This window comes from Suricata suricatta, chromosome 5 (assembly GCF_006229205.1).
Source record: "Suricata suricatta isolate VVHF042 chromosome 5, meerkat_22Aug2017_6uvM2_HiC, whole genome shotgun sequence".
NCBI lineage: Eukaryota > Metazoa > Chordata > Mammalia > Carnivora > Herpestidae > Suricata > Suricata suricatta.
The window spans coordinates 134846532-134870374 of NC_043704.1; the positions used below are offsets into that span (position 1 = coordinate 134846532).

At 38.6% G+C, this 23843-nt stretch overlaps 1 protein-coding gene across 1 annotated transcript in view; it reads right to left on the reverse strand.

Moving 5' to 3' along the window:
- The window catches only part of ZNF385D (zinc finger protein 385D), an 848110-nt gene that overhangs the window by 3198 nt on the left and 821069 nt on the right, over positions 1–23843 (reverse strand). Inside the window, exon 6 of the mRNA XM_029938772.1 lies at positions 6282–6637. Within this exon, the coding sequence (XP_029794632.1) occupies positions 6282–6637 (356 nt within the window). The remainder of the gene's footprint in view (positions 1–6281; positions 6638–23843) is intronic.

Consider the following 23843-nt stretch of genomic DNA (forward strand, 5'->3'; position numbering starts at 1 on the left):
GGGGGGGGGGGGGGGGAAGGCCCTATTAGGATAGTAAAGCCCACACTGACTGCTTATGAAGTTTCAAGTGTATAAACAAATGACATGACGAGGGGTGGGAGGGAAAGCAGATACACTATAAATAAATACTTCTTTTTAATAAACCAATAACATCCTTGGAATCTCACACGTAAGTAGTATAACTCCAGTTATCAACACTGTTTTTTAATTACTAGAGTTCATGCATGGGAGTGTTCCCTCAAAATTTTGCTCACAATTTTCTTTCCCTTAGTGTTGATAAATATTCTTTATTTTTCTCACTTACTCATATGGTTTTGCTATGAATCTGATACTCACTCATGTTCTTCTGCCGTTCTGGTTTTCTAGTTCCATATTCAGTGGTTTCTCGTTTCTAATTGTGTTTATTATATCTGTTATTAGATTTATTAGATTTAATATTTATTATATTTATTTATTATATTGGTATCAGTTCTGTAAGCATAAAAAATAAGATTCTTAACTTCTGATTTCTGAGCCAGCCTCCCAGAACCACTGAATATTAATGAAGAAAACACATTGAAGGTCACACAAGGTCAGTGCCAATCACCATCACCATGAATGAGAGGCAATGAAATACACAAAACAGGTTTATAGTCACGTTTCTCTCTCTCAAAATGATTCCAATTTTACTGAATCCAATATAAACAAATGTATATTAAAAAAAATAGATTCCCTACTTTGAATGTCATATTCTTGTGCAAAGCTGTGAAAATGTTCATATCCAACATACTAAGGGAAGGGAAAAAGGTCAACACCACGTAAGTAGACTGGAGGACTTGAGTTATGGCCACAAACACTTTCCACTTTGCCGTTGGTGTAGGTCAGTGTAAGGCAAAACAATGTTCTAGGGAGCAAGATGTATATATATATATATATATATATATATATGTATATATATATATAAGTACATATATAGTTTGTATATATATATGTATATGTATATATATGTGTATATATATATATATATATATATATATAAGTACATATATAGTTTGTGTAACTGTGTGTATGTATATGCGTCTACACCGTTGTCCAACCTTCTTTGTCTAAACAGGTGATTGTATCAATATATTTTTCCATGCAGCTTCTTCGATCAGACTGAGAAGGATTCCTGGGCTGGTTTGGCTCATCAATGTCTCAGAAGTAGTCAGCGGGAGACTGACTGTTATTCTGACTTTTTGCAGGGACTCTTGACTCACCCTGTTTAATATCTTTTGTAATTGAGAGTCTTGCCATTAGCCTAGAAGATCCTCAACAGGAGTGCCGGATAATCTTTGGCCCTTAGTAATAACAAGGCCATGAACACTGATCACAGCTGACTGGCTTAAATGAGTTTTCACTTGAAATGTGAAAGGACAGATGTCTTAATGAAACAAGTCATTACCTATTTTCTTCCTGAACACAGAGGCATGGGTTAGACATGGGCTTCTTGAAGGAAACCCTGGGTTTTGCTCATACTGTATTCTTAGTACCTGACACATAGGAGACAATCAGTGAAGACCAGCTCAAGTATCAGATATTTTAAAGTGCAATGAAAAAATATCTGTCAAGAGCATTGTGAGCTCAGACTCTGGAATGGCACGAGTCAGAGTTGGCCTCCATTAGCTGTGTAGTTGACATTTCTTTGTGCCTCAGTGTCCTCAGCTGTGAAGAGATAAATTATCTGCTCTACTGAAGTGTTGCATTAAATGCATTTATTGTCTTAAGGATTACTTTTGTCATTTCCATGTGTGCAATAAATTTTAGTCAGTCCTTTCTTAATGGTGTTGGTTTTATTTAGGCAAAAATTTAGGAATCTCTAAGCACTTTAAAATTTAGTAAAGTCTATCCTTTGATAACTGCCTTTTCCGCACATTAAAACTTAGTAAGGAGTAGCGTAAGCTCTGTCTAGGGATAAAAAAGCTTGAATGAGCTTAGTGAATATTATCAAATGTTACCACTTCAAGTGATTACCAGAAAAATTTGGCCAAATTAGTAATGAGCATTAACTATAAAACATTTCAAAGGTTTGGGTTTTTTATTACATAGAGAAAACCACCATAATTATCTAAGGAAATCATTACCTAGTGGAATGTTTTGGGGAGATTTCTTTGAAGAAAATGATAAAACACATTTTTCTGGAGTATCTGTGTCTATACCATACAACTAAAAGGGGACTTATGCATCTTTTGAAAACGGTAGGTCCTCTTGGATTGTTTTAAATATTCTTAGACTGTGTGAATCGTGCTAGTAAGCTTAGAATTACTTCTCTTCTCAAATTTGAACCCTTGCCCCCCCGCCAAAAAAAAACCCAAAAATGCAAAGCCGGAATGCCCATATTAAAATCCTGCATTCTAATGTTATGGAATATAAATAAATTAACTGCAACTTTAGTAAAAAATAAAAAGAGAAAGCCAGTGGAATAACATAACTGATCCCCAAATAATGATAGAAGTAACTGTGGTCATACTCATAATCGTGCCTAAATAATTCATCCTTATGAGGTGCCCTGTGGCCTCCTAGATCTGAGAGAGAGAGAGAGAGGAAGAGAGAGAGAGAGGAAGGATGGAAGGAAGGGAAGAAGAAGGAAAGGAAGGAAGGATGGGAGGGAGGAGAGGGGGGAGGGAGGAAAAAAGGAAAGAAAGAGAAAGAAAAGAAAAAAGGAAGGAAGGAAGGAAAGAAAGAAGGAAGGAACGAAGGAGGAAGGGAGGGGGTCGGTTCAAAGAGAACAATTGACTTGTCCACATTCACGTAGAAATGTTATTTGCAGATCTGAGGTAAAAATAGTCTGATCACTTCAAGCTCATTCCATCAGAATATATAAGAGCCAGCGTTTGAGGGAAGCTGTAGTACCAAAATATGGACTTCAAACCTGGGTCCCTGAGAAACAGCCCAATCTTAACAGAGAATCTGTAGCTCTAAAAGAAAGCAGAGAACTCTTTTAAAGTGACACTGGCAGGGTAGGGGGGTAGAGGTGAGTGTGGGAGTAGCGGGGCACGAAGGCAGTGACTGCGGTCTGCTCCAGATGCAGGTAACACAGGGATCCATGAAGGATAATTAGAAAACAATAATTAAATGGACTACAAAGACAGTCTGCTTTCCACTAGCACCATAAACTGGCAACTCTAAATAATGACCCTGATTAAGGACGTCTCCCTAGAAAACATTTTGTTGGTCTATATTCTAAACCATTGGTGTTGTTTACTATTGAGATTTAGTATATATTAAATTAGCCCATTGAGTTACTTATCCTATCCGAAACCTCATACTACATGGAACTTGATCTGTAGACCTGTGCATTACACAGTGGGCCGCACACACAGGAGCTCACTACGGGCTCTTATTTTGTTAGCAAGTCCAGAGCAGTTCACAATCATTCAAGCTCAAGAAGGCTGCAGTTCACGCATCCAACCGCTGCCCTACTCTGTATTTTTAATGTCAACAGTAGATTATAAATGGACGATGACACCACCATGATTGTAAAAATGAAGTGACAGCATTTGAGTTAATTCAATTCTGTCATTTTATGTGACCCCTCAAAAATTTTATGTTTCAAGCAGCGAAACGCAACGTGAACCGTGGGGTGTCCCGGTTTTGTCTGGCGGGCTGCAGTGGCCCACGGTGGTAACTGCCTAGTGTCATACCCGGCACTGGCTGCTTCCCAGCCCTGTTTCCTTTTCCCGCTTTCTAACCTGTTCCCTTGGCCTCTTCTAAAAACTATCTGCTCCCAAATCCTGGTCTCAGAGTGTGCTTCTAATGGAACCCAAACTAAAACATACCACACTAACCCAATGATGAATCCTACAGCTCTCCTTTTCCTGACAGAAGAGAGAGCACAGGACAGGCTGTCTCCTTTAGACTCCCCCCCCCCCCCCCCCCCCCCCCCGCCTCCCATGGGTTTCCCCACACGGGGTCCTTAGGGAAAGATGCCGGACCCAGTGGACAAGGGGCAGTTGTTTGAACGTGGGAAGCACTGCATTCACCATCTACATTCAGAGGATGTCCCAGACGCCAGAAGCCTCTCAACATCGCTTTAGTCACAATTAAGAGCTGAATCTGGACATCAAAAATGGTTAAAGGACATCTACTTGTCTCTCTTCTTTCCTTTGCCATCTCCAGTTCTGGCCCAGCTGGCTTGTGCAGGCCCAGTGTGGGGCCTGGATCTTGGAAAAAGATCTCTGAGTGAGGAAGGGAAATGCAGGGTCAAAGAAACCTAAGCCTAGAGGGACTGGGGGTAGAGTCTCCTGACTAGGATAAAGGGCTGGAGGGGACATGCCTATAAACGGACTCATGTAGAGGTGACAACCACATTTACTACCTTAAATTCTCAGATGAGATTGTTACAGTAGGTTCTCAGCTCTGCCTGCACAATGCTTGTGAGAATTTTGTGTTTGCTTTTTTTCTTTTCCCCAACACTATAGCTTCTAGGCTTGGATATATCATAAATAAGAATCCCTGGATATAAGAAATATATATATTTATATTCCTTAAAATGACATGGGTGAGTATGTTTTTAAAGCTCATGGGCTATTTCTGACAACACAAAGCAAAGATGAGCATCACAGAATCGGAATATGAAAAATGTGAACCTGATGCGTTATCACGACGTAACTAATTACTCTGTGCTTCTTAATTAGATGTTTCTGTTAAGAATTCAGGAAGGACATCTGAATTCTTGATAAATCAACTCCAGCCTCAAAGGGTATGGTTTTGTTTACCTGTCAAAGTTGATGCCCCCTCAAAATGAATGTGTTTCTCTGTCACTGTGCAGAATGATCAAGAATCCTTGAGAAACAAATGGACTTCCAACGATGTTTTGGCTCTTCCAATTGCCTTGCGTCCCTGAATAATGTGTTTGTATGAGTAAAACATGAGGCATGTCTGCATGGTATAGATTCTGACTTGGGGCCAGATCTTTTTGTGTTCTCAGCCCCTGAACTCATGAACTCCCGGACGACAACTAACGTTGCATGCAGGAGGAAGGCATGGACTGTAGGAATCGATCTCCATCTGTAATTACTCCCTTACAATACGGAAGCCAATGCTTGAATATTACTGTGCAGCGCGGTCATTGGTCAATGACATTAACCCAGGGTATGATTATAAATGATTCTGTTCTTATTGTAATTGCCGACAGGGTCCTGGCAATGAATCCAATCTTTGAGAGAAAATCTAATCTTGGGCCAAAGGGCTGGCTTAAGTCTTAGGCAGGATATATATACAATTATCTGTATCTATATATCTACATATGATATAATCTAGAGTTTATTGATAGATACATAGATATAGATATACTCCCCCTGTATGTATTTATCTACATAGATAGGTATAGGTATGATATAGTATTTATATATTATATTTCTATAGATATAGAGCAGATGGATGGAATTGAAATATATTGGGGAAGCATTTCATCCTGGCTTATTACTATTTCCTGTTATGATATATTCAAGTTTAGTGTGTAACTTAGAGAGACCTCAGTTTAAATCATGGCTTAGTCACCTAATTGGTCATGTGACCTTTCTAAGTTTCTGTCAAATAGCAAGCATAATGTCTTCAGGTTGTCACAAAGAGTAAATAAAATATCATGTGTAGGGAACACAACTCAGTGGTTGCCCATAAAAACACTTTATGGGAGATTGTTCAGGTGATACAGAGTTAGCCCAGTCAGTATTATTTGCCATTAAGACTGTAACAGTGAAGTTTTACCTAAAAGTACATGGAGGTATAGAACAGATTTTGCAACTCCTGATAAAACTTCAGAAAACTTCATTTAGAAGCAAACATGTTGGGGCGCCTGGGTGGCTCAGTCAGTTAAGCGTCCGACTTTGGCTCAGGTCCTGATCTCACGGTTCGTGGGTTCGAGACCCGCATCAGGCTCTGTGCTGACAGCTAGCTCAGAGCCTGGAGCCTGTCTTTGGATTCTGTGTCTGCCTCTCTCTCTGACCCTCCCCTGCTCATGCTGTCTCTCTCTCTCTCTCTCTCAAATAAATTAAAAAAAAAGAAGCAAATGTGTGGGAGTACATAGCAATTTAGAAATCAAATGAATGCAAAGCTTATACTTTAGAATCATATTTGCTTTATCTCCTAATGTTTAATAACACACACAGGCGCGCGCGCACACACACACACACACACACACACACACACACACACTTTCCTAAACACAAATACATACACATCAAGGCACAGGAGCCCAGGAAGTCCTCTCTTGCCCCCACGTAAATGACACTTCGCATGTCATTTTTATTTTGTAATGGTTAATGAATTGCATGTAATAATTGCCAGTTTCCCGCCACCCCATTGTCCCCTGCTGCAAAAGATCTAATCCATTCAGAGGCAGATACGTGCAGAATTGTTGAGACAGAAGAGAACTCGCTCATCTCACCACTGTTGTGGGCCTCCAGCTGTGAGGCGGAGTTGACAGCAACCTTGCATAGCGAACAGTACAGAAGCCGCTTTGCCTTCTCCTCCTCGGTCTCCGTGGAAGGACACGAGCTGTTGCCGGTGGCTGCCGTGGGGCTCTTTTCCACTTTGGAGGTGAGCTCAGCTGTCATAACACCGCTTTTGCGAATTTCCACAGTTGTCGTTGGTATTGCTGGTGTCCCTGCGGCACTGTCTGCATTCAAAATAACAGCATAGACAAAAGGAGGATAAAACGGTGGCATTATCTTTCCCTATTTGGAAATGCATCACTAATAGTACATTCTGCTAATAATGAGAAGACCAGACAGCCAGGCTGGCTATGCTACGGGTCAATCATCTCATGAAGAAATTTGCATAGATGGCCACATGCAACTGGGTATATTGATATAAAGCACGTGGGCAATTCTTAAAGAGATGCCCAAATACACTTAATTTTTTTTTCCTGTGGGGCAAATAAACATACTGACAGATTTCTCTTGCTACCAAATGGCCTTAAAAAATCATCTTTACAGTCTTTTGTACTCTGTATACATGTATTTCTACCCAGATGATTTTTTTTAAATAAAGGATAAAGACTTGGAAGATATTTTTATTTTTCTTGACTAGTTGTCTATTTTCCTTCAACATTTATTTCTGTAAGCAAAATATAAGTACTGATCCTTTTGTACATACTTGTGCAAAAAAAAGAGAAAAAATGAAACCCTGATGACATATTGCTCTGTTCAGATCAACGATTTAGAAAACCATTGCCCTATTGACCAAGCGTGGTATATTCAATGCCGGGTACAGAGATCATCAATATACAAATAAGAGGAATTCTAGTCTGGCATATTTGCTAAATGCATGCTCTGTACCAGGCTGCGTTCAGGGAGTCAGTCTGTGACGTAGTACTCAGACATCAATGGCCTCTGCGCAATAAACTCACACGCTGGCCACACCACATTAATGTCACATCGTCATTGTTAAGAGTCAGATGACTATGAAAGTGTTGCTCTATTGGAACCCTAAAACCCTTCTGGCTCTGAAGTCTGATTCTAAATCTGGGGAGGTCAACCTCTGAAGGAAAGCGACTTTATCCTGACTTCACTTGGGTATACACAGCCAGGCACCAATTACAATTAGCAGTGTTTGCCATCTCAATAGTAAATGGCTTAGAAGCTCTAGGCACATATCCTTTCTTCTTTGATACTAGTTACTCAGCCTCCCAGCAGGCTGGTTCTTAACCTCTATTCAGGATATTCCCAGGCTGTCTTTCTAGCTACAGCTGCTCTTGGAACCGTTTCTCGTTCCAGATGCTGCTGCAGTCACTAATGCCACACTGAGAAGTTCATAATAAATGGATTCGGCAGTGGTTATAAAGGACAGTGGTCTGCCTGCAATGGAGTGTTGTCCTCAGAAATGCTTGTTAGATCACACTATCAAGAGTTCATTGCAGTTATAGGATGCCTTTTAATTTGGATATCTCCTTTGATCCAGATATAGAGGTAGGGATTTAGGTCCCAAATATGGCATCAGAAACACTAGTCAATAAGAAGAGATAGGGCGCCTGGGTGGCTCAGTTGCTTAAGCGTCCGACTTTGGCTCAGGTCATGATCTCACGGTTTGTGGGTTCGGTCCCTGATTTAGGCTCTGTGCTGATAGCTCAGAGCCTGGAGCCTCCTTCAGATTCTGTGTCTCCCTCTCCCTCTTTACCACCTGCCCCCCGATCATCATGCTCTGTCTCTGTCTCTCAAAAATAAATAAATGTTAAAAATATTTTTTAGAAAGAAGAGAAATGGGCTCTTGTTGAGAACTGTTGTGTAAAACCATTAATCTGAATCTTATTTCCTTTGCCTGATACTTCAAACACGTTTAATCACTGATTTGGCTGCAAAGATCATTAAGTAGTCCACCTTTTTGAAGAATATCCCCAACCTTAAAAAAAGTCACACTGCTCATCAGTTTCTCATGATTAGAGAAAAATAAATACAATTACTTGAAGACCAAGTTTTGCCACAAGAATGCATTCATTCCCTTGAACACTGACAAGTCTATTTCCTGATTCATTTTTACTTATCTATTGAGGTACTAATGCTAAAACATCAGGTAACAGCTAGAAAATATTTCTGAGGACCTAGATACAACATAAAATGGAATGACTACTTTATGATAGTAAATCATTGCTCCCAACAAACAGAAATGATTGTCTGAAAGCATATGCATATGTGTCTGTGAATAAATAACAAATGGCCAGTTAATTTGCTAAGTGTTTTAGATACATAATTTCATTTAACCTTCACATGACTTGTACAAATGAGGAAATTCCAGAAGTAAAGGAAATTTCCCAAGGTCACACAAATAGGATATGGTGAGTCAGGGCAAAGTGTTTTATAGATTGAAAAAATCAGGGATTTAAAAAAAAGATGTTGTGGATGATATTCTTGCCCAAGATCGTGAGTCTTTGTAGTAAGGTCACAAATGGCAGTAGGCTAAAACTGCTAAATTATTCTTACTATCAGCTCTAATGAGGAGTGACAACCGTAAATATAGATATATTGAAACTTTGTGTGGCTACATGCGGGAGCCAGAGTGTGACACTACGGATATTTATCTCATTTAAATCTAAGGAAAGATATCCTGAGTAATACAACATTTCCTCTGGATTGACGATGCTGATTTTATGTCTTGATCTGAAAACTGTGCAGCCTCGACCACAGTAATCCTAAACCAACTTCCTCATTTACAGTGAAATTCATAAGTATAGAATAAACAAAACCATGGATCGCCTAATCCCTGTGACAGCTACATTAGTATTTTCTAACCTCAGAGGGTAACGTACATTTAGACCAAAGATACCACAAGATTAGAAATGCCAGATTCTCTATGCCTAGGGCTTAGTGAAGTATTAACATTTCTTATGGCAAGTCCTTTGCATGAGCTAGTTTTAGGGGAATTAGTATCAAAACGGCTAACTTCTCGAACTTGTACTTTGGTCTTTTAGACCTCATAGCTTAAGTACAAATTTGTTATTTTCTCAATTTGGCAGTTAATTTGAAAGAAGTACAAACAGTTACATTTTTCATTTTAAATTTAATATATAAATGTTATGTCCATAGGTAGGATTACTATTAATTTATAATAAGACATGGATTTTTCAGTTACTTTTCATTTATCAGTGGTGAGAGGATTTTTTCATGAAAAACGTAAACTAATTATATTTTAAGATTGTGCCCTATTAAACATTTTTTGGGGGTAATGTTTATTTATTTTTGAGAGGGGGCAAGCATGAGCCCAGGCGGGGCAGAGAGAGGGGGTGTTAGAGGGTGTGAGGCAGGCTTTGTGCTGACAGCAGAGAGCACGAGGTGGGGCTTGAACTCCGCAGCCATGAGATCAGACCTGAGCTGAAGTCAGTTGCTTAACTGAATGAGCCACCCAGGTGCCACAGGACTATGCTGTCTTAAAAGAGAATCAACTGTTATACATTGCCTAGAAAATTACATCTAGCAAAGAGGTTTTCCTTAATATTGGTACATTAAATTACCAATTATAATAATCTTCATCCACTCATAAAAATCCAATCTTAAATGGGTGTTCATGTTAACAGCATAAACCTTTGATAAGATGTGAGAAGAATTAGCCTCTAAGATTTTCCTCCCCCAAACTCACAACCTCTGTCTGAACATGGGGAAAGTATTAAACAAACATACATTTATGGATAATTTATGAAATTCTCGATCAATAGTCCTCAGAACTGTTAAGATCATCAAAACAAGGAAAGTCTGAGAAACTATCAAATCTAGATGAGCCGAAGGAGACGTGATGACTAATTGTAATGCCATCCCCTGGTAGGGATCCTGTGGGGGGCAGAGGGGGGCAAAAAGGGCATTAGGCAAAAACTTAGGAAATCTGAATGAAGCTTGGAGTCTAATTAATAATAATGTATCTGTATTGGTTCATTAGTTTTGACAAATGCTCTATAATAATGGCAGGTGTTAACAGTAGGGACAACTGGATGCAGTATATACAAAAACCCTCTGCACTCTTCTTGCACCTTTCCTGTAAATCTAAAACTATTCTAAAATTTAAAGTTCATTACACTGAAGAAAAACCAGATTATAACCAGTCAACAAATAGTGCATCATTTCAGTTACTTTGTAGAATCATAATCAAAACAGGTCTTAGTGGTTTCATACTATAGCTTTTTTGGTTTTCAGAGTAAAATCTTTCACTAAATTTCTCAAGGTCACATAGCGCTTTAGGGTAAAAACTGGGACTTGACATTGCATATCCCAATTCTAAATTAAGTCTTTAGTATCCTGTATTGCAATGACTCACATAAGCAAATTTCATTCCATAAACATTTGTTAAGCAGTTATTTTGTGCTACGTTCTATATATACTAATCCACAAGACTAATAAATATCCATCATGTACTAAGTGGTTTATGAGACAACTCATGATAAGTTGAAATAATAATAATAATAATAATAATAAGGTGAAATCTTTAATCAGCATTGCTATATCCTTACACTTATACTTGGCACAAAAAAGATACTCAAATGTTTATGAAAAGAAAACAATGAATGAATAACAATTATAGCGAATGATTATTGAATTGCTTTTAAAGCATTTACATGTATGAATTCATTCAATTCTCATAAAACCTAAGAGGGGCATACCTTTCCTATCCCCATCTTGAGAAGGAATTGAGGTACGGAGAGATTTGGGAACTCGCCCAAAGCCAGAGCGGCCAGTGCGGCACACTGATGTGAACTCAGATGGCCTGGTTTAGAAGCACATGCTCTTCATTTATTTTTTAATGCTAACATTTTACATTTTTTAAATAAAAGAACTGACTACATCCTCTTCAGCTAATTCACATCGGTAAAGATTTATTAAGCACCTTTGAAGATAGTAGCTTAAAAATTTGACTTTAAAAGAAACTAAACATGGCCTGAGCTAGAGTCAATCATGTATGTTCAATCATCCATTTATGCTCAGTATTAAGTTACTGGAATCCATTTGAAAGAAGAGGAGGAAAGAATAACTTACAGCTCTCAAATAATCCCTTGTGCACAATGGTAAAAGTGTAGGTCTTCCTTATTACAATCCTTCCTTCCTTCCTTCTGTCCTTCTGCCTCCCCCCCCTCCTTCCTTCCTCTTTCTCTTTCTTTCTTCTTTTCTTTCTTCCTTCCTTCCTTCCTTTCTTTCTCCCTTTTCCTCCCTTCCTTCCTTTCTTTCTTTCATTCATTTGTTCTTTCTAAAAGATGAAAAACTGGAATAATGATTCACTTTTCCTAATGTTTCCAATTGGTGGATTCAGATTTTTTTTTTGCACTCTTCAACCAATGACCCTCTAAGAACAATGTATATGACAGGGAGTCAAAAATAATGGGTGCTGTTCAGTGGGAAGAAAAACGTTTGAGATGGTTTGGGTTTGCATTTCTGTGCATGTTTTCTGCCACTGCCCTGTGGCAAATATTCATTACTACCACTGTCACTATTTGGCTTTGACATCAAAACAGTTTGCTAAAACTTTGGGAATGAGGCTTTAGTTGAGAATGAAAGAAAACTCGTTGGTATTCAGAGTGGACCATTTGTGGCCCTCATCCTTATACAAGAAAAGATCCCAGAAGATAACAACAGCTTGAATTCTAGGTAACAAAATAGAGCAGCCAAGATTCATGGTCTGGGTAAGAAATTTATTCTCCTAGACACAGACCTCATAACCTAAGTAGGACAACCACAGATGAGTTATTTAAGTTTCCTTGCAGGTAAAAGGAATCAGTATTATGATCCAAAGATGCTCATCATGTTTTCCTGCAGATTAAAGACTCAGAATTATAAACAATTTATGTCCTTCCTCCTCGTGTGAATTTAAGTCTCACCCGGGCTTGTTAGCAAGTGAGAACAGCTGCTTCCTCTTAAATTTGCTGACATTCCGAAGTACAAAAAAGGTGCCTCATGACCAAAAAGAAATCACAAGTTTTTAGAAATTATTACTGGCAGGTTCTTTCCTATGGATTTAATTTAACTGAACTAACAGTGATTGAGCACAGTGTTAGACCCAGCAGGAATGGGTTCTGCACTGGGCATGTACTTTGGAGGGCTCCACATGTCACAGGCTACTGAAACAAAAGCCTATTTGTTTAAGGTGTGGATCTTGTAAAAAAAAGTTTTCAGTAAGATTGATGATAAATAGAGTGAGTGGCAATTCTAGGGAAGGTAAGTGAGAGCTGGAACGGCTGCCTCAAAGGACTGCATAGACTAAGATCTCCCGTGTGTGTGTGTGTGTGTGTGTGTGTGTGTGTGCGCGTGTGTGTGCGTGTGCGCGTGCATCTGTGTGCGCTGAGAGGTGGCAGGAGACCACAGCTTGTATCTGGAAACTGGAAAAAAAATGTTTGTTTGTTCCTATCTGTCTCTATCAAATCACATGAGCAAAGGCCCTCCCCCACAAATTTCCTCCCTCCCCTCCACTATGATGATATCGGAAGGGCATCAAAGAGCCTGGAAATCCTGAGTTTACAGAACGAGAGTGGGAAGAAATGGTACCTCCTTAGCAGGCTACCTGATTTGGATGGATGCAGCTGCCATGCAGAAGTCCTGGCTTGGGAAACAGCTTCTGCTCTGTCCCTATAGATCCGTGTTACCACATGGTAGGGCTCAGGAGTACCTTATCCTACAGGTCACAAGGGCAATCCCCAGGTACAGGCTGTGGGGCTGCTAGGTAAAGCTGAGGTAGAAGTTGTCAGTGTTTATCTACAGGACGTATGGTCTTCATCTGCACTCTCGTTGTGGCCCTGAAGGAGCCCTCAGATGTCAGACCCCATGCTACTTACATGAAGAAATAAACATGATATAATTTGTACACTATGGAGCAAATTTGCACTAATATGATAAGGAAGAAGGGACAAAAGGATTTTTTCTCTTTTCTTTTAATGTTTATTTGTTTTTGAGAGACAGAGAGAGAGAGAGAGAGAAGGAAGGAGAGTGTGAGTAGGGGAGGGGCAGAGAGGGAGACAGAGGATCCAAAGCAGGCTCTGTGATGACAGGAGAGAGCCCTATGTGGGGCTTGAACTCATCAATTGTGAGATCATGACATGAGCTGAAGTCAGACACTTCATGGGCTGAGCCACGCAGGCACCCCTGGAGTTTCTCCCTTTAGGAGGATGAGCACAAAGAAATGTCACTAGAAAATACTAAGTTGTACTTCAAATTTTGACTTTATAATGCCTCCAAGGGTGTAGTGGCCATGCAAAATATGATTGATTCCCTGTATTTTTTAAAGTATTTATTAATTTTGAGAGATAGAGTGAGCAGGAGTGTGCAAGTGAGTGGGGTAGGGGCAGAGAGAGGGAGAGAGGATCCCAAGCAGGCTCCACACTGTGAGTGCACAGCCCAACGCAGGGCTCAGTCCCAGGAACCATGAGGTCATGGCCTGGGCAGAGATCAAGAGGCAGACACTTAACCACCTGAGACCCCGAGTGTCCTCCATACTTTTAAAGTCAAGTGGTATATTCTGCTTGTACAGTGAGCTCAATGAAACTCTTAATGTCCTAAGGGATTGGGGGAGCGATTCTTTCTACCTTTATATTTGAACTAGATTTCCCATGCTCACAAAGCAAAAATATCAAGCTGCAATTTCTGAAATGCTTCCCAAAGCTACCCAAGTTACGATCTGTTTGAGGCGATTACAGCAGGAGTAGATTCATACACTGATAATGATGACCCGTTGAACTCACTTCGGGCCGTGTCCACCTCATACAGACTAGAACATAAATTATTCTAATGTCACGCATTTGAGGCAGAGCCTATTTAAAAAAACTTTGCCTCTTGAAGCCAAGACCAATTAGTTTCATTGGGACTGGCTGTTTTTTTTAGGAGCATCTATGATTTGAGAGGGTAATTTTAGATTAACTCTCACAGGATAATTTATCAGAAATGTAGGTTATTCGTATCACTGATTAGAAGTTTGGAGTCAGAAGCTGGAGATTCAGGTTGTCAGGTTAGCATATGGCTGCAGAAGCCCTCACAAAGAACTGGTTATGAGGACCGCAGCAAGGCAGGCTGGCTTAGCCAGGCAACTGCAAGTGCAGCTAAGGAGGAGGGGAAGGGGCAGGAGGATGACACCAGAAGGCCCTGAAGTTCAGCGGGCTCAGCAGGAATTGTCCAGCCCCCGGGGAGGTAGGCAGCATGGGACAGTTGGCCAACCAAAGCTGAAATTTACTTACACCTCCAAACCTTCCCTCTCCAAAATGTCCTTGACCTCAAAAATGGACCTCTCTTATTTGAACTGGGATCTCACCAAGTAAAAATAGGCATAAAACCTAGGCAGCAGTCATGGGCACCTGGGTGGCTCCGACGATTAAGCGTCTGACTTCAGCTCATGTCATGATCTTGCAGTTTGTAAGGTCAAGTCCGTGTCGGGCTCTGTGCTGACAGCTCAGAGCCTGGAGCCTGCTTCAGATTCTGTGACTCCCTCTCTTTCTGCCCCTCCCGTGCTTACACTCTGTCTCTCTCTCTCTCAAAAATAAATAAACATTAAAAAAAACTAGGCAGCAGTCACACACACACACACACACACACACACACACACACACACACACCAGGGAAGGCAGAAGATCTAAATGAGCGAAGCAGGGCAACTGACAATGATGGTATTAGCAGCTGTCATAAACTGGTAGCAGGCAGCTCTCCAGAGAAGGGGTAGTTCACTATACTACTGCATCTAGTTCCTGTCATTTGAGAAACACATGTCCAGCTTTACCAGATGCTTTGATTATTATTTTGATAAAAGCCAAAAAGTTTTATGTAAAATTTCCAAATTTTACATGTTAGGAAGTGTGTGTGTGTGTGTGTGTGTGTGTGTGTGTGTGTGCGTGTGTGTACAAAATCCTGTGTGGGGCCAAATCTTCTCTGTGTTCTGAGCTGTGCGCTGTCAGTTTCACCACGTTCTCTAGGGACCTGGTGCCCATGCTCCCAGACACTGCTTACTTCCACAACGGATCAGGGACTGTTCATATGGTTTGACTTAAGAGTCTCTCTCTGAAGCCAAGATCTCTACCTGAAGCAGAGACTGGCTGATTAGAATTGGTCTTTTTTTTTTTCCTTTACCAATTTGCTTTCATTCCTTTCTTTCAAGTCTGCAAGAAGCGCTCATTCTGGAGCAGAAACCTTGGCATGTCCTGTCAGCTATGTGTAAGGGTTAACGACTTAATATCTCAGGGGCGTTCTTGGGTGATAATCTCTACCAATGTCTTAGAACGTTGGAGCCTAAAAGTCAGCGGGGATTATATTATCTACTCCTATACATAGCCCATAACACGACTATGAAAGAGCTTACCAGGTATTTTATAATTGATAAATACAGAGGCCACTGTTAATAAATTTGTTACGTTAGACATTTGCCTCTCTTTCAAAAGTAAAGAGCTTCCATAAAACACCAGACTGAAAATTGGCATAGTAGTATAAATAACAAATCTCTGACCTGCTAACCTATGCTTTCATCCTTAATCATTTTCATTTTATAATTTTTCACATACTGCTTCTTTCACTCTATTTTCTCTATGGTCTTTGGCTCTCACAACATCGCACAATGATGAAGCCAAGATGTTAGAAACTTGTGAATCAAAAATAATCCTGTTCCTGGACACTAGGGGTTGGAAAAATGTATTCTATATCAGAATCACCTGGAAGTTTTGATAAAACATTGTAGGTTCCCGCCCTCAGAGTTAATGACTCCTAGTCTGGGTTGGACCCTGAATATCTGCATTTCTAATAAGCACCCAGGTGCTGCTGCTGCTGCTGGTCTGAGGCCAGAATATCAACACCACAAACTGACAGATCTGTCAATTATGTTAACTCCACTTTAGAGCTTGAACGTCACTTAAGTCGAAAGTCACTGATGGAAATAGGTCCCTTGATGAGGGATCAAGCGACTACTGTCCCGTTTTGCTGGTAACTAAGGGAGCTCCTAAGAGGGGACTTCCAATATTAATAAAGGGAAAGATCCTGGCAAGTCAGGTCAAGTTGATCAGGTCAAGTTAATCAAGGGATTTTGGGATCAATTAGGAAACAACTCTTAAAAATATATTTTAGAGGGGTGCTGGGGGCTCAGTTGGTTAAGCATCCAACTTTGGCTCAGGTCATGATATCGTGGTTTGTGGATTTGAGCTCTATCTTGGGCTCTGTGCTGACAGCTCGGAGCCTGGAGCCTGCTTCGGATTCTGGGTCTCCCTCTCTCGCTGCCCCTTCCCCACTCATGATCTCTCAAAAATAAATAAACATAAAAAATAAAAATACATATATTTTAGATACTACTAAGCAAGCAATGAGCATTTCTTCTGAAAGATACATTTTTTTAGATGTGACAACAAATGAGAGAGGATGGTGACACATTCAAATTCTTGAAACAGAAAAAAAACTAGGGGGCTTAATTAACCTTCCACTTAGTAGTTAAAGCAGGGGTTCTTTTGTAAGAATATAGTCTTCTCTCCCTAAATTATGCTCTATACATTTCCGAGGGAATTCATTTCCTATACTGTTTGCAGGACATATGCTTCATTCCTTCCAAACACAGATTAATCTAAAGTAAATGAATTTAGAACTAAGTTCATCAGAAGGTAGGATTCTAGGACTTGGTGGTGTTAACTGAGTGTGTCTGGCCACTGTACACATAATTGTAAAGCACCAAGAAAAAGGGGGGATGTTTGTCAGGATTTGTGAACTCTCTGATACATTTTCCAGAAGGGAAAAATAGGAGAAGACTAAATGAAAACCAGTCCATTTCAAAGCTATTTTAAGTGACTTGGATGTCAGGGAGGTTAGGAAGCTGCCTCTTTAGAATAAAAGAATAAAAAAAACACAAATCTTTCCAAATCTTTGAATGATGGTTCTCCTGTTCCGAGAACTTCCAGAGGGAAAGGTACTCAGGCCACAGGAGCAGTTCCCATTTTGTCAACGAGGAAGTCTGTATATTGAAAAACTCGATTTGAAATCTGGCAAAAAGTCAGTGCACGATTTTTCAGCAACTGCCTTCGGTGGTTTGTCTGTTTAATGTACATAGCAACTGTCTTCCTTCTAGCCATGTGCTTTGGGTTCAAAGTAAGGATTTGCCTTGTATCCTTCCGTAATAGCTAACGACTGAAAACTATGACATGATGAATCGTTGAGTCTTGAAATGTTTTACTAATTGAAAGTGAACACAAAGAGAGAGAGCATGCCTTCTGACTAGTGAACATAGAATGTGTAGAGGATTGAGAACATGGAGATAGTTCTGCCAAGTCAATTACGATATAAATCCTTGCTGTAGAATCCTCTTAGGTAGCCCATATAATGATAATGATGATGATGATAATAATAGTGGAAGTAATAATTGTCAGTCAGCTCTTCAGTTTTGGGGGGTTTAATTTTTTCTTTTTCTTTTTTTTTTTTTTTTGTACCATATTGCTGACCTAAGATAAGAAAACAAGCTCTCATGATGGCTGGCATACTGATAAAATATTTAGTGTGGACGTAATTTAGGACATTATACCATCTGGGCTTGGGTGGTTTACTTAACAGTTTTCATTACAATGTTAGTGTTTCATGGATTAAACATGTCAATGTGGACAATGTCTTAATCACCAAAAAGATGACATGATGTAACTGGTCGGACTCAAATATTTAGATTAAAGGATTTTTTTTTCAAATTTTTAGAAACCAGGAAAGGTGTTTCTAGGGAGTAAGTTCTACTAGACAAATTATGGAAAATGGTTGGCAAAGATGAGAGAAATACAGAAAGAGAGAAGACCTTCAAAAATACCAAGAAATCATATATGTATAATATATACATATAAAATATTGTATCTATATTATATATAATATACACAATGTATTATAATGAGAACTTTTCCACAACCGTTAAGCATCTCATGGAAACTATGTTGTCTCAAGACTCAAACTACCAGTCATTTCACCCCAAACAGCAATTTATTATTATTTTCCCCTCTGCTAGAAGCAGAATAAGAGGTCATCATATAATACAATCACTTTTTGATAGAATTTCTCTCCTCAAAGTAGTTGTTTCCTTGTAATGTTAACACACTTCAGTCAAATAGATTTTGAAGAGTTGGGAGGAGGCACATAAAAATTAGGGGAAGTGTGCACATCACAATAGAAGAAGAGAAATGAGAATTCTCCTCATTTACTAAAAGGCTGGCAGCTGAAAAATCAATTGAACTGCTTGGAAAATAAGAAAATTCTGGAGCACGTGTCTCTCTTCCCCAGTAAATCCAACAGACCTTTTTCTAGGAGGGTAACAATCTCTTTGGATCTACGGAAACCACATAAGCCAGATTTTCATGAAATTCCAGCTATAAAAATAACTCTCCTAATATTCCTATAACCTATCACCTGTTCCAAAAATTCCAAGCCACAGCAGACCGTGTCTTGCACAATCTTGCAGGGTCACCATCTTGATTTTCCTTAGGTCTCACTTAAGAGGCTAGTTACTTTGGCATTATTTAAACAGCTTCAAATCCAATTATTTATTTTCAGTGTCTACTCAGGGGGGAAAAAAAGACTTCTTGCTTAGCTCTACCAACAAAGATTTCATTCAATACTTTAAGATAAATCTATTTTTAAAGTAGAGCTGTGTTAATAAAATATATGCTGTCTGATAATTAATTTCAAAGTAAATTTGTATTATCTCTGACAGTCAGTACTGGTCATTCTGATCCTGTAGAATGCTAAATATTTTTATAGCTACGAAAGGACAGAAATCTATCCCATGAGACCTGACCTCTCAAAGGATGATGGCATTTCAATGAGACGATCTCATTTCATGAGTCAATTTAGAACATCATATTAGAGACCATTTGATATGAATAAAAGTTCTGAAATTTCATCATTAATTTAGATAAAGTAATTTTTAAAATATAACTTTTAACCTAAGGCTTAGAAAAGACTCCTGATTTTACTTAGGATAAATATTTGTTTGACTGTTTTTAACAAGCACGATTTCTATAAGTTTTCCCAAAACCCAAGCATGACAATTAAAATTTAAAGCCAGCATTGACAGCAAACCACTTTGCTTTATGGATCACTTTTTTAAAAATTAATTTTCATGGGACAAATACTTTTCCACGTATTTGTTTTCTGTAAGCCTGTTTTAAATCAACATTCAGTTCTTTTAAGGTTGTTTCTCTAGAAATGGGAAACAAGCCTTACTTCAGCATGTGACTAGCTCTGTTCACATCCTTACTGGCAAAGCCTTCCCGCTCAGGCAGGAAGCCCCGCCAAGAATGCTCGCAGCCCAGGGCTGAAGTGTCAAGTCAGAAGCCGGAGCAGACAGGTCGTGTGCAACGCGGAGACCTCCTCCAAGCCTGGCACTCGGAAGGCTGTTGCCAACCAGTCAAGATCACAGCCAAGTCGACAGCCACTTCCCAAGGCCGAGGACAGAAGTCAGAGCCGGAAGGCAAGCTGGGTGAGAAGAAACAGCTCTCCGGTATTTAAGGACGCGGCTTAAGACCACAGCAGGCAGACAAGGCAGTGACCTTGTCAGGTTATTTTTAGCATGGAGGCTTTTACCTCTTGGGCAGCACTGTCATGGTTTATTGAGGAACGAGTACTCATGGCCACTGTCTGTGCCTCCCAGAAAAGGGGAGAAGAAGCAAAGGAAGAGAGGGCAGCTGTGTGTCTAGAGCCCTGGAGCTTTATGCGGGATTCACACTGCAGGAAACAGGGATGGAGGTGGAGACAGGCACCAGGCTGGGGTTCAAGCGCCTTTCTTGCCTCCTGTTTCCCTCAACTCATCTATTCCCTACGTCATCCAAAATAAAATAACTAAATAAAATAACACATGTATGTATATATTTCTCCCTCTGAGATTTCAGTTTGTTCCTGTGAGCTGTCCCTCTAGAATTCAGGACATTGCAAGAGAAAGAAAGTTAAAAACTTTCCAGGTGGGCTGCATAAATAAATAAATAAAATAAAAGTGACTAACGATCAGGCAGATAAGCTAATAGAATTGAGTTGTACGATCTAGCTCCGGGAACTCATTTTTTTTTCTCATCAGTGCAGCTAGGGACCACTGAAGCTTAGACTCAGCTTTGCAAAAATATAATGCTTTTTTTTACCAAAATTGAAGCACGAAATAAATTTACTTAGATAATTGTAAGTATCTGAGGAATTCCTGAAAAACACCTAGACATTAAAAACTGATGTATTTTATTTTCACACACCTTTATTTTCATTCCATGTGTGATATATTCCTTTTTAACATTGCTAAGCCATAATTTCAGTAGTCATTTGCTTTTACTTAACACATCAGAAAAAATCCACTGTTCTTAACCCTCAAAGTAGAATTCCAAAGTCAATAAAAGTCTCTTCTCTGCCTGACTTGTCAGTCTGGGTTAATAAATGTTTCCTCAGACTGGAAGTCTAATTAACTTAAGTTAAATGATGTGAATGAGATAGCAATTATTTGTATTTGCTTATTAACTCTTGTCTTCTGCAAGATAAGAGAGAACTACAGATAAAGGAGGCAAGAGAGATCTGGGTCTTATTTGCCCTTCTAAATTACAGATTTTATAGGGAGAAAACTTTTGTGAGTTTCTCCTCTCTAAGGGTATTTTTATCAGTCAGTCCAGATGGACTGATATGATGGACCAATCCAAGGATTTGGATGAAATTATTCTCTTTCGATCTTTTGAGTTCACATCATCACAAATGCTCCATTTCTACTGAAGGCAATTTTCTGTGAAGATTTCTGAGATGCTAATGGAAAAGGAGCCACCAGATATGACGATTTATGAATTCTGATGTGAATACCACAGAAACGCAAATGAATGGTAAATGCCAAAGAAGTCTACAGCTGATTTTTGCAAGATATATGTTATACAATATACGCAAGATGACAGAAAACACACCACACAAAATGAGATAAAGACTGCTTCTTCAACTTCTCTTATGTCTTATTATTTTTTGCTATTTTAAACTTTGCATGATATAAAGTGGTTCTCTCTAGTAAGTCCCACAACCTAGCTGTCTAGTTGTATTTGTTTTTTCTTTTTTCTATTATTTTTTATAATAGTTTATTGTCAAATTGGTTTCCATATAACACCCAGTGCTCCTCCCCACAAGTGCCGTCCCCCATTTCTAAAGGCCGTTACTGTTACAGTGTGCTCTCCCAAAGGGAAACTAAATAACTACAAAATTAAACAGATGTGTGATAAAGAGCATTTAAAAGATGCAAGATAACAGTGATACCCTACATTTTTTAGTGCTTTTAGTTTTCAAATAAATTTTGTAGACACCTCTTTCTTTGTGTCTGCACAACATTACTGTGAGATAGACATGAGAGTTCTTATTTTATTATGGAGAAAACTGGCTTATTGATATAACGGTACTTGCTAGAACCGTGTAGCTATTAATTAGGAAAGCCATTATCAGTGCCAAGTTATTTTTTAGGGCATCTTGTTGCTGTCTAGTAGAAAATATAATCTTTGATTATCAAGAAAGGAGTGTTAAAAATTGCATAAAAGGACATTGCAGAGTCACAGTGATAGGCAGAGAAGACAACTGTATGACTTACACACATTGTATATTTAATTTTCAACTAATATTATAGTACTTAGAAGAGACATATATACTAAACATTTTTGTGTAGTAATATTACTATCTTATTAAAGTTTAATGAACCATGTCAGATTTCTAATACCTACTTTTCATATTTACTACGGTTTCTAGCTTTAGTTTTAAAAATTGTAATCATTTAAGAAATCACAGAAGACAAAGATATACTTTTAAAATAGAGGTTAGATCCACATTGCTCTTCTCCTCAGACTACCAGAATGGCTTCTTATTTTGTCCCAAGTAAAAGCCATTGTCCAACGGAAAGCTTCCTCCTTATTTTAGATCAGGAACAAGACAGGGATGTCCTTTGCCATTGCTGTTGGACATTGTACTGAACGTTCTAGCCAGGGCTATTAAGCAAGAAAAATAAATAAAAGGTATCTATATACACCAGAAAGGCAAAAGTAAAACTATCTCAGTTCAAAGACAGCATGCTCTTATATATAGAAAACTCTAAAGAATCTAAAAAACGAAAGAATCTATAAAAAATAGAGCTAATAAATGAGTTTAGCAAAATTGCAGAATGCAAGATCAATGCACAAAAGAGCTGTATTTCTATAAATTAGCAATAAACTCTCTGAAAATAAAATTAAGAAAAAAATTTCATTTACGATAGCATGAAAAAGAATAAAATTTTTAGCAATAAATGTAACCACGAAGTGCATGACTTGTACACTGAAAACCACAAAGCATTACTAAATTAAAACTTAAAATATCTAAATAAATGAAAAGGCATTCCTTATTCATGAAGTCAAAGACTTAATATTCTAAGATGGCAATACTCCCCAAAGTGATCTGCAGTGTAAATGCACTATCTATCAAATTCCCAATGACCTTTTTTGCAGAAACAGACAAGCTAAACTAAAGTTCATATAGAAATGAAGGAATCCCAATATTCAGCGGCATTGGAAAAAAAAAACCAAGTTGGAATTCTCATACTCCTTTAATTCAAACTTACTAAGAAGCTGCAGTAATCAATAAGGCATAAGGACAGCAGACATACTGATAAATGGAATAAAATTGAGAGTCTAAAAATGAAACTGTACATCTATGGCCAACTGATTTTTGACAAAGGTGATAAAGTCACACAATGAGGAAAGAACAGGGTCTCTAAGGGATATATGGATATGTACATGCAAAGCAATGACACTGGACCCCTACCTCATATCGAATACCACTCAAAATGGATCAGCAACCTAAATGTAACAGCTAATACTTTTAAGGAAACATAGTTGTAAATATGTGTGACCTTGGATTAAGCAAGAGTTTCTCAAAAATTATATGAAGAATACAAAGACCAAAAGAAAAAAAAATAGATAAATTGGACTTCATCTAAATTTAAAACTCTTGTATGTCAAAGACACTGTCAAAAAGGTGACAAAAATAAACCACAGAATGGGAAGAAAATACTTACAAATCATATGGCTGAGAAGGGTCTAGTGTCTAAAATATATAAAGAACTCCTATGACTCAATAATAAAAAGACAAATAGACCAATAAAAAAGTAGACAAATGATGTGAATAGACATGTCACCAGAAAAAATATAAAAATGGCCAGTAAACACATGAAAAGATATCTGACATCAACAGTTATTAGAGAAGTGAAGATTAAAATCATGACAAGATACCATCTCACATCTGCTAGGATGTTTATAATAATGATGAAAAGTTAAAATAAAAAACAGAAAATAACAAGTGTAACCGAGGATGTGGAAAAATTGGAATCCTCATGTGTTGCTGGTAAGAGTAAAAAATTGGTGCAGTGACTGTGAAAAAGTTTGGTAGATTCTCAAAAAGTTAAATATA